The sequence below is a fragment of the Melanerpes formicivorus genome, unplaced genomic scaffold (assembly GCF_026170545.1).
Source record: "Melanerpes formicivorus ecotype bairdi unplaced genomic scaffold, bMelFor1.0.p_v2 SCAF_5, whole genome shotgun sequence".
Lineage (NCBI taxonomy): Eukaryota > Metazoa > Chordata > Aves > Piciformes > Picidae > Melanerpes > Melanerpes formicivorus.
Genome location: NW_027142357.1, coordinates 24,673,693 through 24,690,460, shown reverse-complemented (window position 1 = coordinate 24,690,460; position 16,768 = coordinate 24,673,693). Strand labels below are relative to the sequence as shown.

Genomic DNA, 16,768 nt, shown 5'->3' with positions numbered 1-16,768 from the left:
TTGGGCGGGATGCAGAGCAGTGCCACTCCCCTTCTAAAGAGACCCTGGCTCACTGGGGTGGAAGAAGCCATGTCAGAGGGGAAAAAAAAGCTGTTTAATGTGGAGTCCTGAGGCCACAGCAGGCTGGACATGGTGTTTATGTGTCCATACATCCCAGGTGAAGCATGACCCCATCTCCCAGCAGCGGTGGCCATTGTCTGTGCGCAGACTCTGATACTGCATCCTGGCTTCTAGCTCCCTGTGGGAACAATGGAAGTCAGGAAGAGCTGCAGCATCCTTGGGATCCCAGACCAGGTGGGTACAGACTCCTGGTCCCATCTCCAGCCTGCTCTGCTGACCACAGTGCTCAGACCCTTGCAAGCAGTGAGGAGCGGGGCCCCAGATGCCCTTCCACTGTGAGGCACGACGGCATGGTCAGCCCCTAGTGATGCTCCTTAGGTGCCCCCTTACCCTCCACGAGGAGCCTGGCAGTGGAGCGGTCATCAAAGGCGTCACAAGTGTAAGAGTCCTCGTCCTCAGGGCCCACGCAGTGGATGATGAGTGTGCGGTAGCAGTCCAGATTGCAGATCTCGTACTTGTCACCAGCAAAGATCTCAGTGTCCCCGCGCAGCCAGCGCACCCGACCTCGGGCATGGGACACAGTGCACTCCAGAGTTGCCTTGTGCTGTGCCAGCACCGTCTTGTCTCGCAGCGGCTTCACGATCCGAATAGGCAATGCTGGCAGGTTCAGGGGAGCCATTGGCATCATGGGGTGAGCAGGGCTCCCATGAGGATCCCACAATTTGACCCTGCTGCAGTCCAGCCCTGGTGCTGGAGCCCAGCCAGCCCTTGCACCCCACACTGGTACCTTGCACCCGCAGAGTAGCCTCTGAGGTGGCTGCTGTCCCAGCTGTGAAACGGATGAGTCCCTCGTCCTCAGGGCGCACACCACAGATCAGCAGGAAATGCCGGGTCCCTGGGGAGCTAGAGGTTAGCTCAAGGGCACTGTGATGGGCACCCGTGACAGTAGGGGTGCAGAGAGCTCCCTTTGCACAAACTCCCCTTGCTTGAATTTGACCCTTCCCAGCCCCAAAACCAGGTATGGGGCCACCTGCGTTCCCCACCTTCTTGCCGTGTCTTCACTTTGCTGGAAACTTTGATTTTCTCCCCATCCCGGAACCACTCGCACTTTATGTCCCCATGTGACACCTCGCAGGTGAAGACAGCGTTGTCGCCCTCCTGCAACTGGGCATCCTGCAGTTCCTGCACAATGCAGACTTGGCGCTCTGTGGGCGAGGCGCAAGGTGCCAAAGTGACCATGGGCAAAGGGAAATGGGCGGCACAGGGCTTTGGGGTGTGTATGATCCCCGGAGTTGAGGGGCTGTACCCTGGACATGCAGTGTAGCAGAGGCCTGGCAGCCACCCACATCACAGGTATAGATGCCAGCGTCAGCCAGCTCGCAGTGGCTCAGCTGCAGGATGCGACGCCGACCCACTGAGTAGATGCGGCACTTGGGCCCTGGCCGCAGCTCCTGCCCATCCTGCCCGGGGAAAATGAGCTCAAAATTGCAATTAGGCAGCACCTCACTGCTTTGCCCCCATATTTGACCTCAGCCCTGGCAAGGAGGGCAGTGGCCAGGGGTTGCAGCAGGGAGGAAGATGCAGCTGTACACTGCTGGAGGGGATTGGGGTGAACCCTCACCTTGAACCACATCACCTCTGCGCTGGGGCGAGACAGCTCACACTCAAAGCTGGCAACCCCTGTCTCCAGGACCCCCAGGTCCTGCGGGACCTTCACCATAGTGATTGGAGGCTCTGAGGGAAGGCACAGGACAGAAAGGTTTGATAGGGGAAAGGGGATGGGGAGCTGTGCCCAGGGCATCTCAGCATGGGGCAAAGGTGGCGCTTCTAGGGCACTGCCATCGACAAGCGTTCATCACTGGTGTCTCAGCTGGCTCTGGAGCCAGACTCTGGCCAGGATTCCCCACTGCTCACTGTCTCCCTGGGGACAGGGGGACACGTGCTAGTGTGTACCTGGAATGACCTAGCTCAATCTTGCCATCTCCCCCTGGAGCTGAATGGCACTGCTAGTGTGACCTACGACCCTCAGCCTGCCCTAGTGACCGTACCCAACACAACCAGGCGAGCGCTGCAGCGCAGGGTATCAGTGGTGAAGGTGATGGTGGCTGAGTCCTCCAGTGTCAGCCCTTCCAGTGTCAGGCTGTGTCCGCATCCCTTGGCACTGATCCGGCACCTGCTGCTGGGCTTCACACGGATGCCATCTCGTGTCCAGACCCCAGGCACACCAGGGTGAGACAGCTCCAAGAAGAAGGTGGCTGTCTCCTTCTCATAGGTCTCCACATCTGCCAGCGGAATCTGGATCGACACCTTCTGGGCTGCAAGGAACCCATGTCCACAAGCAGATGCTTGCTATGTCTCAGAGCCTCCAACTCTCCAGTCTGTGCTTACTGAGGCAATCCCCCAAATCCAACCTTTTTTACTAGACTTCTATCCCTGTCTATCCCTGAGCCCCACATTCACCTCTCTGCTCAACCACCCCATCTAACTAAGCATCATCTCTGCCCGCACTCCCATCTCCAACCAACTGTAGCTGCAGCAGGTGTGCACCCTCCCCATCCCGGTCATCTCCATCCTGTCCCCATCCCCAGCATGGTACTCACGCTCCACATAGAGTCTGGCCTGTGTGCGGTCGTGCAGGCTTTCACAGCGGTAGATGCCACGGTCAGCGGGGCTGAGGCAGTGGATGGTGAGGGTGCGCCGGCACCCCGACTCCTGCAGCTGGTACTTGCTGCTTGGTTGGAGGAGGATGCCCTGCTTCAGCCACTGCACCTCAGCAGCCTCATGGCTCACCTCCACTTCCAGGCATGCCTCCCTTTGCTCCTCTGCCACCATGTCCTGCAGCTTCCGCACGAACAGCACCTGTGCCTCTGCATGGCCCATGTGCCCGGTCAGAGGTTGGCCCCAGGGCTGTGCCCTTGGCTGTACCCCACCTGGCTCCTTCCCCCTCACCTTGCACACTCAGCCGAGCTGTGCTCACCAGCCCCTCAGCATTGGCTGTCACAGTGCCTGCATCTCCTGACTGGCACTGTCGGAGTGTGAGGCTGTGGCATAACCCATTCTTTGTCACCATCAGCCTCTCTCCAGGGACCACAGGCTGGCCGTTCAGCTGCCAAGTCATGGCCACATCCTCAGGGGACACCAGGCACTTGAAGGTGGCATCCTCGCCCTCCAGCACTGTCAGGTTCTGCAGCTCTGTGATGATCTCCACCACCCTGGGGACTACAGCCAGGATGCTGGGGTACCAGTACTGGGATCCTCCCATTTTGTAGAGCCACTGAACATCCCTACACATCCCTCTCATCACCTTGGCCAGCTTCTCCACCACCTCCATGGTGCAGGGTGGTGGCCAAGCCTGGGGCACAGCTCACCTTGCACTGTCAGTGTCGCAAGTGTCTTGTCATCGTTGGACTCACAGCAGTACTCGCCAGCATCCTCAGGCTCCACGCAACTGAGCACCAGTGCCCGCTCTCGCCCTTCTGCCACCATCTGCCAGCGGGGGCTGGGTGCCAGCACCCGGCCGTTCTTCCGCCACACCACGTCACCCCGTGCCTTGCAGAGCTCGCACCACAGCACCACGCGCTCGCCCTGCCGCACACGTGCATCCGACAGCCCACGCAGGAACTTCACCCGAAGCTCTGCACGGCCAAACCCTCCATGTCAGCACTTGCTGCTGCTGCCACCACGGGGAGGCTCCCCAAGCACCCCCATTACTCACCTCGGACACTCACATCGAACTGCATCTGGTCATGGGAGGAGAGGCAGGTGTAGAGGCCAGCATCCTCTTTGGCCACATTGAGGAGGACGAGGCTGTGGACACGGCCATCCTGCCGCAGCTCGCAGCGCTCGCCAGCCACTGCCACCTGCTGTGGCCCCAGCCAGGTGACATTGGCTCGCTCTTTGGAGGTGGTGGCGGAAAGCACGGCACTGCTGCCCTCCAGCACCAGCAGCTTCTCCCGCTCCTGACATTTGTTCACGAACAACACAGGTGCCTCTGCCCCAGGGAAACACTGGCCTCAGCTGTGCCCTTGTTGGCAGCACTGGCATGGGATAGGGACACAAAGCATGCCAGCATGGGGCATCAGACTGCTCTTGCCCTGGCATGCATGAGGAACACCTCCAGGCTCACCTTTCACATTCAGCATGAACTGCACCTCATCGTCGCTGGCATCACAGAGGAACATGCCACTGTCACCCAGCTCTGCTTGCTTAATGGTGAGGCTGCGTGTGGGACCCTCACTGCACACCAGCAGCCGCCCACCTGAGCGCAGCATCTCTCCATCCTTCTGCCACTTCACCACTGCTGTCTCTGGAGACAGCCGGGCTACCAGTGTCACACTGTCCCCCTCCAGCACCTCCAGTGGGCTCTGCACCTCCTCTTTGTTGACAATACGCACAGGCTGGGCTGGAAGTGTGGGAGACAGGGCAGGGCTCAGAGGTGTGTCTCCACAGCATGGGTTACTGCAGAAATAGGACCACTGCAACTGGAGAGGGCTGTGGCGCTCGTGGGGGTAATGGTACATCCAGCTGCAGGATGCTGTGAGTGGCTGGGAATTGCTTTGGGGCTTGTCTGGGGGCCATGGTGAGACCAGCCAGGGTCCTGGTGGGTAAGTTATGCAGGCTGGTGGGGTCTGACAGCTCAGGGTCCCCTCAGGGAACAGGCCCTGGGCAGGGACAGTGGCAGAGTCCACTGCTCCTGCATCACTCTCTGCACAGGCATCTCAGCTTCCAGGCTGGTGCCATTAATTTTGGTGTGTCTTCCATCTCAAGCATGTTGCTGGGGAGCTGGGACATTTGCCTGCGCCAGGCTGTTTCCTATCCCTCCATCTTCAGCTGATAAGGGTCTGAGCTGAAGTCAGCCTTGGCAGCCAAAGCAGGAGGAGTGGTGCCTGGGAGCCAGCCAGGGCTAAATTTAGCCAGTCCCTGGCTGCGGAAGGTGGGAGGGATGTGTCTCGCCAGGACCCTGAGATATCCCTGTCTGATCAGTGGCTCCTGTGGGTTGGAGACATGACTCCCAACCTCCCCCTGCCACACTGCCACCCTGGCCTCTACCATCAGTGGGGTCACAGAGGTATTCCCTCCCCTCACCCAAGGCTGTGTCATGGTCCCACTGTGCTGGGGGCCCCAGAGTGCTGAACTTGTGACAGCTCACCTGACACCTCCACGCTTGTCACCACACTGTCACTGGCAGCATCGCAGATGTAGCTCCCTGAGTCACTGGGCTGCACCCCACAGACAGTCAGCTGCTGCAGCACCCCGCGGGCCTTGACCTGCACCCTCTCACTCGGCTGCACCTCCTGGCCATCCCGGAGCCAGCGCACAGTGGCATCGGGCCGGGAAAGCTCACAGGACAGCACTAGGTCTTCCCCAGCCACCAGGAAGCGATGCTCCACAACACCCTTGTTGCCCACAATGGTCACTGGCGGCTCTGGGACTGGGGAGACAGGCTGTCACAATAGGAGCAGCAGTCTGTGCCCCATGCTGCAATGGATGAATCCTGTCTGGACCTTCATTGGCTGCAGCTGGGCAGTGCAGGAGTTTCCACAGAGCCCCAGTGTGAATGCAGCCCACTCCCTGTGTCCCTCCAACCAGGCTTCTCATGCTCACTGTCACCCAGCCCAGACCCACACCAGCCTGGCAGCAGCCAGGGACCCACCTCGGTCCACACCCTGATAGCTATCCTCCCCAGGGCCTCCTGCTAACCTTCCACGGTGATGAAGAAGACAATGCTGTCATCGCCAGCGTCGCAGAGATACTCGCCCGTGTCTCTGCCTGTGGCACCCAGGATGACGAGGGAGCGGCGTGTCCCATCCTCCTCCAGCCGCACACGCCCCGTGTCTTGCAGCTTCTCCCCATCCTTGTACCACTTTACCTCCCCATGGGCATGTGACAGGTGCAGCTCCAGTGTCAGATCCTCCAGGGCCTGGCAACGCCAGCGGGTCGGCAAAGTGTCCTTCTCCAGGATCCTGACCAGTGGGTCTGCAGCACCCAGCACCAACACAGCTGGGGTCTCCAGGGTCTGTGAGGCCAGCAAGTCCTACCAGCCTCTCCCCCAGCCTCTTGCTCACCCAGCACTTGGACAGTGAAGGTCACTGTGTCATCAGTAGCATCACAGATGTATTTTCCAGAGTGCTCAGCTTGGGCCACAGGGATGATCAGGCGGCGATGGGCACCCTCCTCCTCCAGGACCAAGCTACCCCCAGCCTCCAACCTGATGCCTTCCTTAGCCCAGTGCACAGGGGCATCTGTGCGGGACAGCTCACAGCCCAGCATTACTGTTTCCCCCAGGAACACTGTCACAACAGGGACTGGTCTGTGGGGCTGCAGGATCCTCACCGGTGGCTCTGCAAAGAGTATGGTTATGACACAAAGCAGGATGGGGACAGCGTGGTCCCAAGTACACCTCTGCTGCCAGTCCCAGATGAGCACCTACACTGAGTGGCCTATGAAGTGGGCATCCAATGGTTTCATCACTATGGAGAAACTAGCAACCTTCACCGAGGCTGGGAAAGAGCTTGCAACCAGAAGACACATCAGCACTTCCCTGCTCTCATGTCTCTACTGACCTGACACCTTGACGTCAAAGGAGACAGCCTCATCCTTGGTCTCACAGATGTACTCGCCTTCATCCTCTGTGCTGCTCCTGGGGATGAGGAGGCGGCGCCAGGCCCCCTCAGCTAGCAGCAGCAGGTTGTTGGTCTCATCCACCTCCAGCCCATCCTTGAACCAGCGCACAGCAGCATCTGGGACAGAGAGCTCGCACCGCAGCTCCACAGGCCCTGGTGCCTGCACTGGCAGCTCCAGCGAGCGCTGCAGAGGGTGCAGGATCCTCACTGGTGGCTCTGCCAGGGATGCAGAGAAAGGGTGTTTGCACTGCTCCTAGCCCTGTTGGCCCTACTTAGTGTCACCTCTGTCCCTCTCCCCGTGTGGCTGCATAGATTCTACAGCCTCTCATCCCAGTGCCAAGGGACTGGAGCTGCTCAAAGGCAGGGGTGACAGGCACACCGTACCAATCCAGCACGGCTGGAGGGGGCCACACACCAATTCCTGGGCAATGCAGCCACACCCTCTCTTCTTTGATGCCGAGGGCAAGGAGCAGGGCAGCACTGCGCTTCCAAGGACATCACTACTGCAGCACTAACCTGCTACCACGACGTGGTAGGAGACAGATGCATCCCCAGCATTGCAGACAAACTCTCCGGTGTCCTGCGGCCGGGCACAGGGCAGCACCAGGCAGCACCGCAGCCCCTCCTGCTCCAGTACCAGGCTCTCACCCACCTCCACCTCTTCCTTGTCCTTGTACCATTGTACTTGGGCTGCTGGGTGAGACAGCTGGCACCACAGCTCCACACGCTGCCCAGATATGTAGGTGTGGGAGGCCTCCTTGTTGGAGCCAATGATCCTCACTGATGCTTCTGCCAGAGATAGTAAGGGGTTCAGCTGTGGTACTGGGTGATCTCATGTAAGGATGGGCAACCCCCAGGGAGCTCACCGCTCACAGACACCCTGAAGCTGGCAGCATCGTCCCCAGCATCACAGGTGTACACTCCTGAGTCGGATGGCACAGCTGCAGGGATGTGCAACCTCCGTGAGCCTCCCTCTGAACAGATGGCCAGGACCTCTGTTGGGACCACAGGCTTGCCATCCTTCAGCCACTGGACAGAAGCATCTGAAGGGGACACTTGGCACTCCAGCAGCATGGGCAGCCCTGCCAGCACCTCCTGGAACTGCAGAGCCTCAGGTACTGGGGCAATGCGGACCTTCAAGGCTGAGAAGACCAAGACTTCATGTCATGTGGGTTCCATCCTACCTGCCCTGTGGTCAGTGGCCAGGGTCATTCCATCCCTGCAGTGCTGCTAGCAACAGGGAGCATCAGGGTTGTGCTGGGAGGCAGAATAATCCATGGCTGTGGACTGGCTGTGCCCTGTGGTGTGGAGGGGCTGCATGGCACAGGGCTCTGGGAGGAAATGGAGCAGGTGATCTGCCCCTGCCCACAGCCTCCTCCAGTGGCATGGGCTAGGAACTGCTCACAAGGAAGTGAGGGGCAGCCAAGATGCCGCAGCTACCAGTGGGATGGCAGTATGAGCAGGGAGCTGGGACAGAGGGAGAAGAGGGAAAGGGCTGCTGTTGTACATTGCACCTACCTGCCACAGTGACAGTGTAGAAGACAGAGTCTCCACCAGCATCACAGACAAACTCCCCTGTGTCCTGTGGTTTGGCACAGGGCAGCACCAGCTTGCACCATGGCCCTTCCTGCTCCAGCACCAAGCTCTCACTCACTTCCACCTCTTCCCCATCCTTGTACCAGTGCACCAGGGCTGTGGGGCGGGACAGCTGGCACCACAGCTCCACACGCTGCCCAGCTGTGTAGGTGTGGGGGGCCTCCTCGTTGGAGCTGACAATCTTCACTGGTGCCTCTGCCAGGGATAACACAGAGATCAGCCAGGATATGAAGACCATAGTGGGTGATGATGGCAGTCACAGCCCTGTGTGGAGTGATGGCTTTACCAGCTCATTGTCTTTAAGGCTGGAAGGCACCACCTCATCCACATACTGCATAGCACAAGATGCTGGGCTGCCCTGCCCAGGGCTCTCTCTTCTCACCCAGCACACCCAGGAGGAGCAATCATCATCTAGGTGGGTGTAAAATACTGTTGTGCCCTGGCTCCCACAGCACCTGCCCTGCTGTGCCCTGGGATAGAACTGAGGGATGTGGAAGGGGAATGTGAGTAGGTAAGTGCATCATTAGTGAGCCCCAGTGCTGTTAATTGCCATCTGTGGTGCCAACATCAGGCCCTGCAGCTGGTTCCCACACCCCTGCCTGCTGGGTCCCGGCTGGTGCTTCCATCTGAGCTCAGTCTTGGCATTTTCTAACACTGTGGTGCAGTCATGGGTCGCTTTCCTCTGGCCCCCTTCCTCTGTCTCACCATGCTGGATCACCCCATGCCAGATCACAGTGCTTGATAAATGCCAGTGTCAAATGGCATACATGAAATATGTGCCACTGCTCACATCCCCCCACTGACTTGAGTCAGGTCTCCAAAATTAGAAGAGTTCCCAGTACAACCTTCAGGTGAGCAGCCCTCCTCTCTCCTGGAAGAAGATCAGGATGCTGCCCCTGCCTGCAGCAGCAAGCACCACCCACCTGACCATGCCCATTGCTACAGGCTGTAGCTGGCCTGGACTCTGCCATGGTGTTCAACCAGCCCACAGCTCTGGGCAGGCACAGAGCACAGCCAGCACTGGAGCATGCTGATGGCCGAGTGGTGACCTGCCCTTCTCACGGCCCACAGCTGCCCCATGCTGGGCATCCAGGCTGCAAACTTCCCAGACACTTTCCAGCAGCAGTGCCCAGGCTCAGCAGAGCCCTGCAGCCCCACAGGGTGTGAGAGCATCACGGCGCCAGTTTTCAGCATTCGACCTGCCCCACGCTGAGCCTGCATCCGCCTGGCTCCCTGATCAAACACTCACCCACTGCCTGTCTCCCCGGACCTGCTAAAAGCAATCATGTTGCTGAAGTGTGGCTGGAGAGGTTGAACAATGTCAAAGGCAGGAAAGGATGATGTGCCAGCCCTCAGCAGGCACTGCCACTCTGGCCTGAGCTTTGAGGGAGCCCCAGCACTCAGCCACTGCCAGAAATCCCAGAGTTGCATGGGTGTGGATGGACTTGAGGTAGGCTAGTTCCATGACATGGCAGCTTGTTTGGGATAGCTGGGATGCCTTGGGGAAACCCAGGCATGCCACACCACTGCTGTTACAGCAGCCAGCACGGCTCTCATGCCAGAGAAGTGCCAGCCTGAGCTCCCTGGTGCCCCATCCCAGCCCTGGCAGTGACAATGATGGCCAAGTCCTGAATGGACAGAGCCAGCTTCTCTAAGACCCTTCTGCCAAGGTGATGCAAAGCTGTTCAACTGAAAGGCTGAGCAGCAGATGGTCTTCCCCACTCTCACTCTAAGGAAGATGAGCTCCCCATGCCCCACACCCCTGCAGGGCAGCAGTACCTCCTGCCTCTGCCCAAAGGCCCTACTTGTCTGTCCTTCCCACTGGCAATTTTGACTTTACCACATTAAACCCCCTCCCTTTTTCAACCTCCAGTCACCACTTAACTGGCTCTTCCAACATCTCTCATCACTCATCCCATATTCTCTGCCATCACCTCTGGCCCTTTGCCACATATTAACACTGTGAAGAGGCTTTATGGCTGAGGTCATGGAGCCTTTCACCTGGGCTTTAACTGTGCCCTGATCACCCTCATGTGACTGTAGGATCGTGAGTTTCAGGGCCAGCAAAGTCCTTCTCTCACTTGCAGCTTTCCTTGTGCTCTGCCAGAGGAGGACTTGGTTACTGCTCATGGCAGAGGTCTAGCAAACACCCCAGCATGGAGGTGCTGGATGCCCTCAGGTGTTTGAGCATTTTTGGCTATGAAGGAAGCTGACCCATTTGGCAGTCAGTATGTGTGGTTTTATACACCACAGCTATCTCAAAGACACTAACCAACCCACCAGCCTGCTAGTGAGGACCCAGGAAGAGCACTCTGACAAACATCCCCAGAGAAGCAAAAATGCTAGTAACGCTGACAGTAGCACATGTTGTGGCACCCTGCACCACCAAAGAAAGCCTCCTGAGATGTGACCTTGCCACCCCTCCTGCATCATACCCACCTGCCACAGTGATGGTGTAGAAGATAGAGTCCCCACCAGCATCACAGACAAACTCCCCTGTGTCCTGTGGCTGGGCACAAGGCAGCACCAGCCGGCACCGCAGTCCCTCCTGCTCCAGCACCAGGCTCTCACTCACTTCCACCTCTTCCCCATCCTTGTACCAGTGCACTGGGGCTGCCAGGCGGGACAGCTGGCACCACAGCTCCACACGCTGCCCAGCTGTGTAGGTGTGGGGGGCCTCCTCGTTGGAGCTGACAATCCTCACTGGTGCCTCTGCCAGGGATAACACAGAGATCAGCACAGGAACACAACAGACAGCAGGCTTCAGCCCCAGCATGGGGCAAGAAGAGGGGCAGGACTGCTGTCAGCAGGTGGGGTCTAGGCTCCCACATGCAGCTCCAGCTCACCAGTCACAGTCACTACAAAGCTCACAGCATCATCCCCAGTGTCACAGGTGTATGTGCCAGTGTCCGAGGGACTTGCTGAGCGGAGGAGCAGCCTCCGCATGCAGCCCTCTGCCTCTACTGCAATAACATCATCCAGAGGCACGGCCTCACCGTCCTTCAACCAGTGGACAAGGGCATCCGGGGAGGACACTTGGCATTCCAGCAGCACAGGCAACCCTGCTGGCACTTCCTGGAGCCGCTTGGCCTCTGGCACTGGTGTGATGCAGACCTGTGGGGCTGAGAGAAATTGTGGAAGGGAGAGAAGCATCTTTCAGCATGAAAGCCCCTGCTACTCTTCTCCCAGCAGGACCCCAGGGTTAGTGCCTCACTCACCTTTCACATGCAGAGTGGCTGAGTCTCGCACACTGCCAGACATGAAGGTGACCTGTGCCCCGCTGTCAGCCAGCCGTGCTCTCCGGATCAGCAGTGAGTGCTCTGTCCCACAGTGCCGCACGCTGCACCGGCCACCCACCTCCTCACCCAGCCTCATGCCGTTGAGGAACCAGGTGCCTTGCACTACAGCTGACAGCTCCAGAGAGAACTGCACATCCTCACCATCCTGCACCCACGTGTCCTGCAGACCTTTCTCCAGGCGAGCTGTCGGGGCTAGAGCACAGCTGGATTCAGCCCTTGTGGCAGCAGCCAGCAGGATGCAATGGCACAACATCTCAGCCAGCCTTTGGGGAAAGCCAGCTCCCAGCTGGGGCTCCCTAACTCAGCACCCTCACCAAGATGTACAGAGCCAGGAAATTCCACGGGGCTGCTCCTGCCATGCTCGTTGGTGGCACAGACACGGAAGAAGTAGTCAGCCTCATGGGGCACGCTGGCACCCAGCACCCGCACGCAGCCGGGCAGGTCTGTAGCGAGGCACTGCACCCACTCACCCTCCGCCACCTCCCGCCGCTCTATCAGGTAGCGTCTGGGGGGGCGGAGATGGGCATCAGGCGCAGGGCACCAACTCAGCAGGGCCACATTGCTCTCCACCACACTCATCTCAGCTGCCACCGGTGCACCTGGGGGGTCACGCTTCACACCTGCAAGTTACAGACCACATTGCCTGCCTGGGGATAGCAGTGAGGCTCCCAGTGGGGTGACAGGAGGGCTACATTGCTTGTTGCTCTGGGAATCCTCTTTCTGATGGAGAGGATGGTCTTTCACACATGTAGCATGATGCTGGTTACAGGGGTTTGTGACTGCCAGCAAGGCTGGGGCCCTGGAGCCCTCCTAAAAGCCCTGTTCCCCATAAAGCCATTGAAGCATGGCATTCCCAGCACAGTGGGTGCCTATCCCATCTCTCTCCTGGGTCATCACCCATGAGGGGGCAGGACAGAGGATGTGGGGCCCTTACATTTCACACGGAGTTGGGAGGATGTCTGTGACTCCCCGACGGTGAAGGAGATGATGCCCGCGTCCTGGCGGGTGACGTGCACCAGCACTAGGAGGTGCGTTCTGCCAAAGCTCTTCAGCACAGTTTGGGGTGACTCCCGCAGCTGCAGCCCGTCCCGGCTCCAGCAGGTCCCCTCAACCACCTCTCTTGTCTCCACGCAGAAAACTGCATTCTCCCCCTCCATCACATCCAGCTTCCGAGGCAACCTCTTTGCAATCACCCCTATGGGAAGAGATACATGAGGACTGAGAAAGGGTACATGGGGTGAGAGAAGGGAAGATATGGTTGAGGACGGATAGGAGCAGGCAACACGATCTGGGAGGTTAGAGAGGCAGGGGGCAGTGGAGAGCCTGGAAAGGAGGGGAATAGGAAGGCAAAGTTGTGCAGCTGGAGACCTGGCCCTTTACCTCGAACGGAGACCTCAGCGATGCTGCGCCCTTTGTCCTTCATCTGGCAGAGGTAGATGCCATCATCATCGGTTCGGGCATCGCGGATGGTCAGGCGCCGCACCACTCCTCGCTCCTCCATCACGTACTTGTGGCTGGGCTGCAGCTCCCTGTCCTCCAGGTACCAGACAGTGGGGATGGTCTCCAGTGGCACCTGACACTCCAGCACAGCATCCTCTCTCTCTGCCACCTCCACGTCTGCCAGCTGCACCTGGAACCGTAGCCGGTGCTCTGCCACCGAGAGAGATGGGCACTGAAGGCACACAGGGCATTGCACCTACCAGCAGCCCTCCACTCAAGGCATTCCCAGCTCAAAAAGAGTGCCAGGCCCCTGGCCCTTCCTTGCACCTTTTCTTTTTTTCCTGCATGCAGTGGACACTACCTCGAAAAGCATATCTCCCAGAGCAGGGGGATGCCAGGGCACAGGCTGGAGAGACCCAGCAAAGCCCCCAGCATCTGTGCAGGGAGTTTTGGGTCGTGAAGGAGTGTGCACATCAGCATGCCAAAGCAGGCATCTCAGCAGAGGGGAGCAGAGGGGCGCTGGAGGGGGTTGCACCAGATGCCAGGTCACTGCAGCTGTGGGCTGTCCCCAGCTGGCAGGGTGGCTTTGGGGGAAGGGGCTGGCGCCAGTGCAGACACTTGGAGTGGTGCCCTGCAGGGCTTCCTGCCAAAACCACTTGGCACTTCCAGGGGAATTTGTCACCAAGGCAGTTTCCCCCTCCCCACTCATGGCTGTACACAAGCAGCCCTCCAGAAATGCCACCTCTGCAATGTGAGAGGAGCACAAAGAGGGACACAGCTCCCTGGCCCAGCGTCCCCTGCTTTCAGCCTGCACCTCTGTGTAGAGGAGCCTGGGGTGAGTGTGACTGCACAAGGAGGAGGCAACCCAGTGGTGCTGGGTGCACACACAGAGGCATCCCTGCCAGACGAAAAGCCAGGGGCTCTGCTGGTGCCTGGCTGCCCCAGCAGCACTCAAGCACACTCCTACCTTTCACCTGGAGCTGCACTGCACTGAGGGTATGGCCAGCAGTGTTGGATGCGGTACAGACATACAGCCCCTGGTCCTGGGGTTTGCAGTACAGCACCTTCAGGATAAAGTAGCCCTCCCGGTCCTCGTAGATGAGGTGCCTGCGGCCAGGGGTGAGGGCCTCACCATCCTTCTGCCAGATGATCTCTGGCTTAGGCTTGCCAGTAACGTAGCAGCGAAACTTGGCATGCTTCCCCATGCTTACAGCGAACGCCTTGGCCTTTGGCACCCTGGCCAGCACTGTGCCATTGGGCACCCAAGTCTCTGGTCTTGCATGTCGTCCTGCTGCATGCTGCTGCCACCGCCGCTGTTGCTCCACCGGTGGATTGGCACCATCAGCAGGAGAGCCATTAGGGAGCCCACTCAGTGGCACCCAGGGTTCAACCAGGAGCACAGCAGCAGCCAGGGCTTCCTGGGAGCCACTGCGTGCCCGGCATATGTACACACCCCTGTCTGGGGGCCGAGCACCAAACAGCTTCAGGAAGTGCCAGTCCTCTGGCTCCTGCCCCACTGCAAAGTGGCTGCTCTCAAAGATGTCAGAGAGCCTATGCCCATCCTTCTCCCACTCTAGCACCAAGCAGGGCTGCCCAGACACCCTGCAGGTGAATGTCACATCCTCCCCACAGCACACTCTCATGGACGAAGGGGCAACAAGGAAGGCAGGTGCTTCAGTGCCTGAACATCCATTCTCCTCTTGGGACTCGCCCGACTCCACCTTGAGAGTAGCAGCAGCATAGGTTTCACCAACACAGTTCTTGGCCTTGCAGACGTAGATCCCACTGTCCTGTGGGATGGTGCAGGACACCAGCAGACTGTACAGATTCCCCTTGGCCTCCACGTGGAAACGGCTTGATGGCTCAACTGGGGTCTTGTCCTTCTCCCAGAGGATGCTAGGCGGGGGGTCACCCGTGATCTGGCAACTCAGGACCGCATCACTGCCACTTTGCACCGTGATGGCACGTGGGTAAGCCAGGAACCTGGGGGCTCCCCCAAATCCCTCCATCATCACTGCCGCAGGGCCACAGCAGGCAGCTGGCTGGAGCAGCAGTGGGGGGTCATCAGCCTGTGGAGATGCACAGAGCAACTGGAGTAGGGGCTTAGGCTTCAGCAAAGGGACTGGCATGGAGCACTACCAGGAGGGACTTGTGCCTGGTGTGAAGCCCCCAGCGTAAATCCCAACGCTGAGCACCCCAGCCTCACTGAATATGCTCATGTCTCAGCCTGACTCATCCATATTCCCACCGAGTGGCAACAGAAGTGACAAAGGTGGTCTTTTCACCCTAAGGGGCTGGGGCACCCACAGCCTACCCCAAGGTGGCAGAGAGGACCCCAGGTCCGGGGGCAGGAGACCTCTGCCTAGACAGGGAGCACGAGCAGCTACTTGCTGGGGACTGGGGACGGCAGGCAGGACGGCCCCAGGCTGCCCCTTCCCCACCCTCGGGACATTCCTGCAGTATCGGGTGGTGGCAGAGCCGCATTCCTGCGGCATCTGGGCTGGCTCAGCAGGCAGGTGCTGATACGGGGCTGCCGCGAGCGGGGGGCACCCGGCACTTCCTCATGGGCTCGGAGGGACAGAGGACCGCCCTTGTCCCCGGCGATCACATCGCAGGGAGCAGGTCCACCTCTAAATTGTTGTCCCACCGGCAGGATTCGGTCCTTGGGCATTGAAAGTGACAGTTGGACAACACCAGGGAGCAGAAGGAAGGCAGGAGATGGTTCCTGCTCTTGGAAAGCATTGCCTCCATCCCCAGCACTGGAGGTAACTGTCCCCACCATCATGGGTAGGAGTGGGGCAGGTTGCTCCATGCTTCCCCTGGGAGAGTGCACTCCAGTCTCAGCCCACACTGTGACTGGGGCAGAGGTATCTCTGCCTTCCTCAGGCAGAGGCAAGAGAAATTGAAATACTCCTTGAATGGGCCAGAAGGGACAGACGGAGATGGCTGGTGCATGTGGACTGGTGGGGACAAGGATCAGCTTCTCCTTCTGGAGCCCTGCCCCCAGGAACAGTGCGTCCATTGAAGGCCACATGCTCTCCTGACACACAGTCCACCCCATGGCAGTTGCTGCAGACATGCACAGCCCCAATAGCTTGGCTGCCCCACTGCCCCTTCGACCACCCCCATCCCTCATCACCCTGCCCCATGCAGCCCCGCATCCCATGAACACACCTCACTCTGCTGCCTCTCCTCAGGGTCTCACAGGGCCAGCACCCAGCTCCTGCTCCTTTCCCCAGCTCTGCTCCCGGGTGTCAGTGCGCAGAGACCAAATGTTACAAATGCCTGCAGCTGCTGTCCCCAAAAATACCCTCTGATGACATGCTGGGTTGATAAGACTGAGCCTGCTCCATTCAGTGCCTGCCGGCGCAGGGCTGGTCAACCCTATGTATAGCAGCCTGGCAGTTGCCACTGGGCCCAGAGCAGGCAGGCAGCTTGCCACCTCTGGAGATTTGGGGCCCCACAGACATGGTTGTGCCTTGGTGCTGGGGCAGCCAATGGCCGGAGGTAGCATGCTCTATGGGAGGCACAGCATGCAGTGCATGGTGTGGGATCTACAGTTTGCCATGCATGGCATGGGGTGGGCCATGAGGCTGCAGTATGATGGGACATGGCATGCAGAACATGCTGCACTGGATGTTGTGTGAGACACCAGGCTGCCCGGGATGGGATATGCCATATGTGCCATGTTATGTGGGGCACCAGGCTGCAAGAAGAGTGAAGGAGGTGCAGAGGCTGCCCAGAATCCTC

At 59.2% G+C, this 16,768-nt stretch overlaps 1 protein-coding gene across 1 annotated transcript; it reads right to left on the bottom strand.

Annotated features, from left to right (window-relative positions):
• Positions 1–80: 80 nt before the first annotated feature.
• OBSL1 (obscurin like cytoskeletal adaptor 1) lies at positions 81–16,258 on the bottom strand. Its single transcript, XM_068138794.1, has 27 exons — positions 16,193–16,258; positions 13,986–15,087; positions 12,959–13,228; positions 12,513–12,773; positions 11,893–12,198; positions 11,498–11,770; positions 11,126–11,401; positions 10,719–10,991; positions 8,202–8,474; positions 7,550–7,825; positions 7,200–7,472; positions 6,624–6,899; positions 6,126–6,401; positions 5,761–6,036; positions 5,210–5,491; positions 4,187–4,462; positions 3,776–4,051; positions 3,429–3,695; positions 3,010–3,279; positions 2,661–2,927; positions 2,109–2,375; positions 1,682–1,794; positions 1,367–1,520; positions 1,104–1,265; positions 848–955; positions 451–717; positions 81–238 (listed from the first exon to the last, which is right to left on the bottom strand). The coding sequence occupies exons 2-27, from the start codon at positions 15,028–15,030 to the stop codon at positions 231–233; spliced, it is 7,071 nt and encodes a 2,356-aa protein (XP_067994895.1). The 5' UTR covers positions 15,031–15,087; positions 16,193–16,258; the 3' UTR covers positions 81–230.
• Positions 16,259–16,768: the final 510 nt, after the last annotated feature.

What these genes read in the sequence shown, in the direction of transcription:
- OBSL1 (XM_068138794.1), bottom strand. Translation starts at nt 15,030, where the DNA reads ATGATGGAGGGATTTGGGGGAGCCCCCAGGTTCCTGGCTTACCCACGT. An exon ending in CTACACTGTCACTGTGGCAG is followed by an intron (nt 7,826 to 8,201) that starts GTAGGTGCAATG and finishes TGGTCTTCTCAG; the next exon opens with CCTTGAAGGTCCGCATTGCC. An exon ending in GGCCAGACTCTATGTGGAGC is followed by an intron (nt 2,376 to 2,660) that starts GTGAGTACCATG and finishes GGTTCCTTGCAG; the next exon opens with CCCAGAAGGTGTCGATCCAG.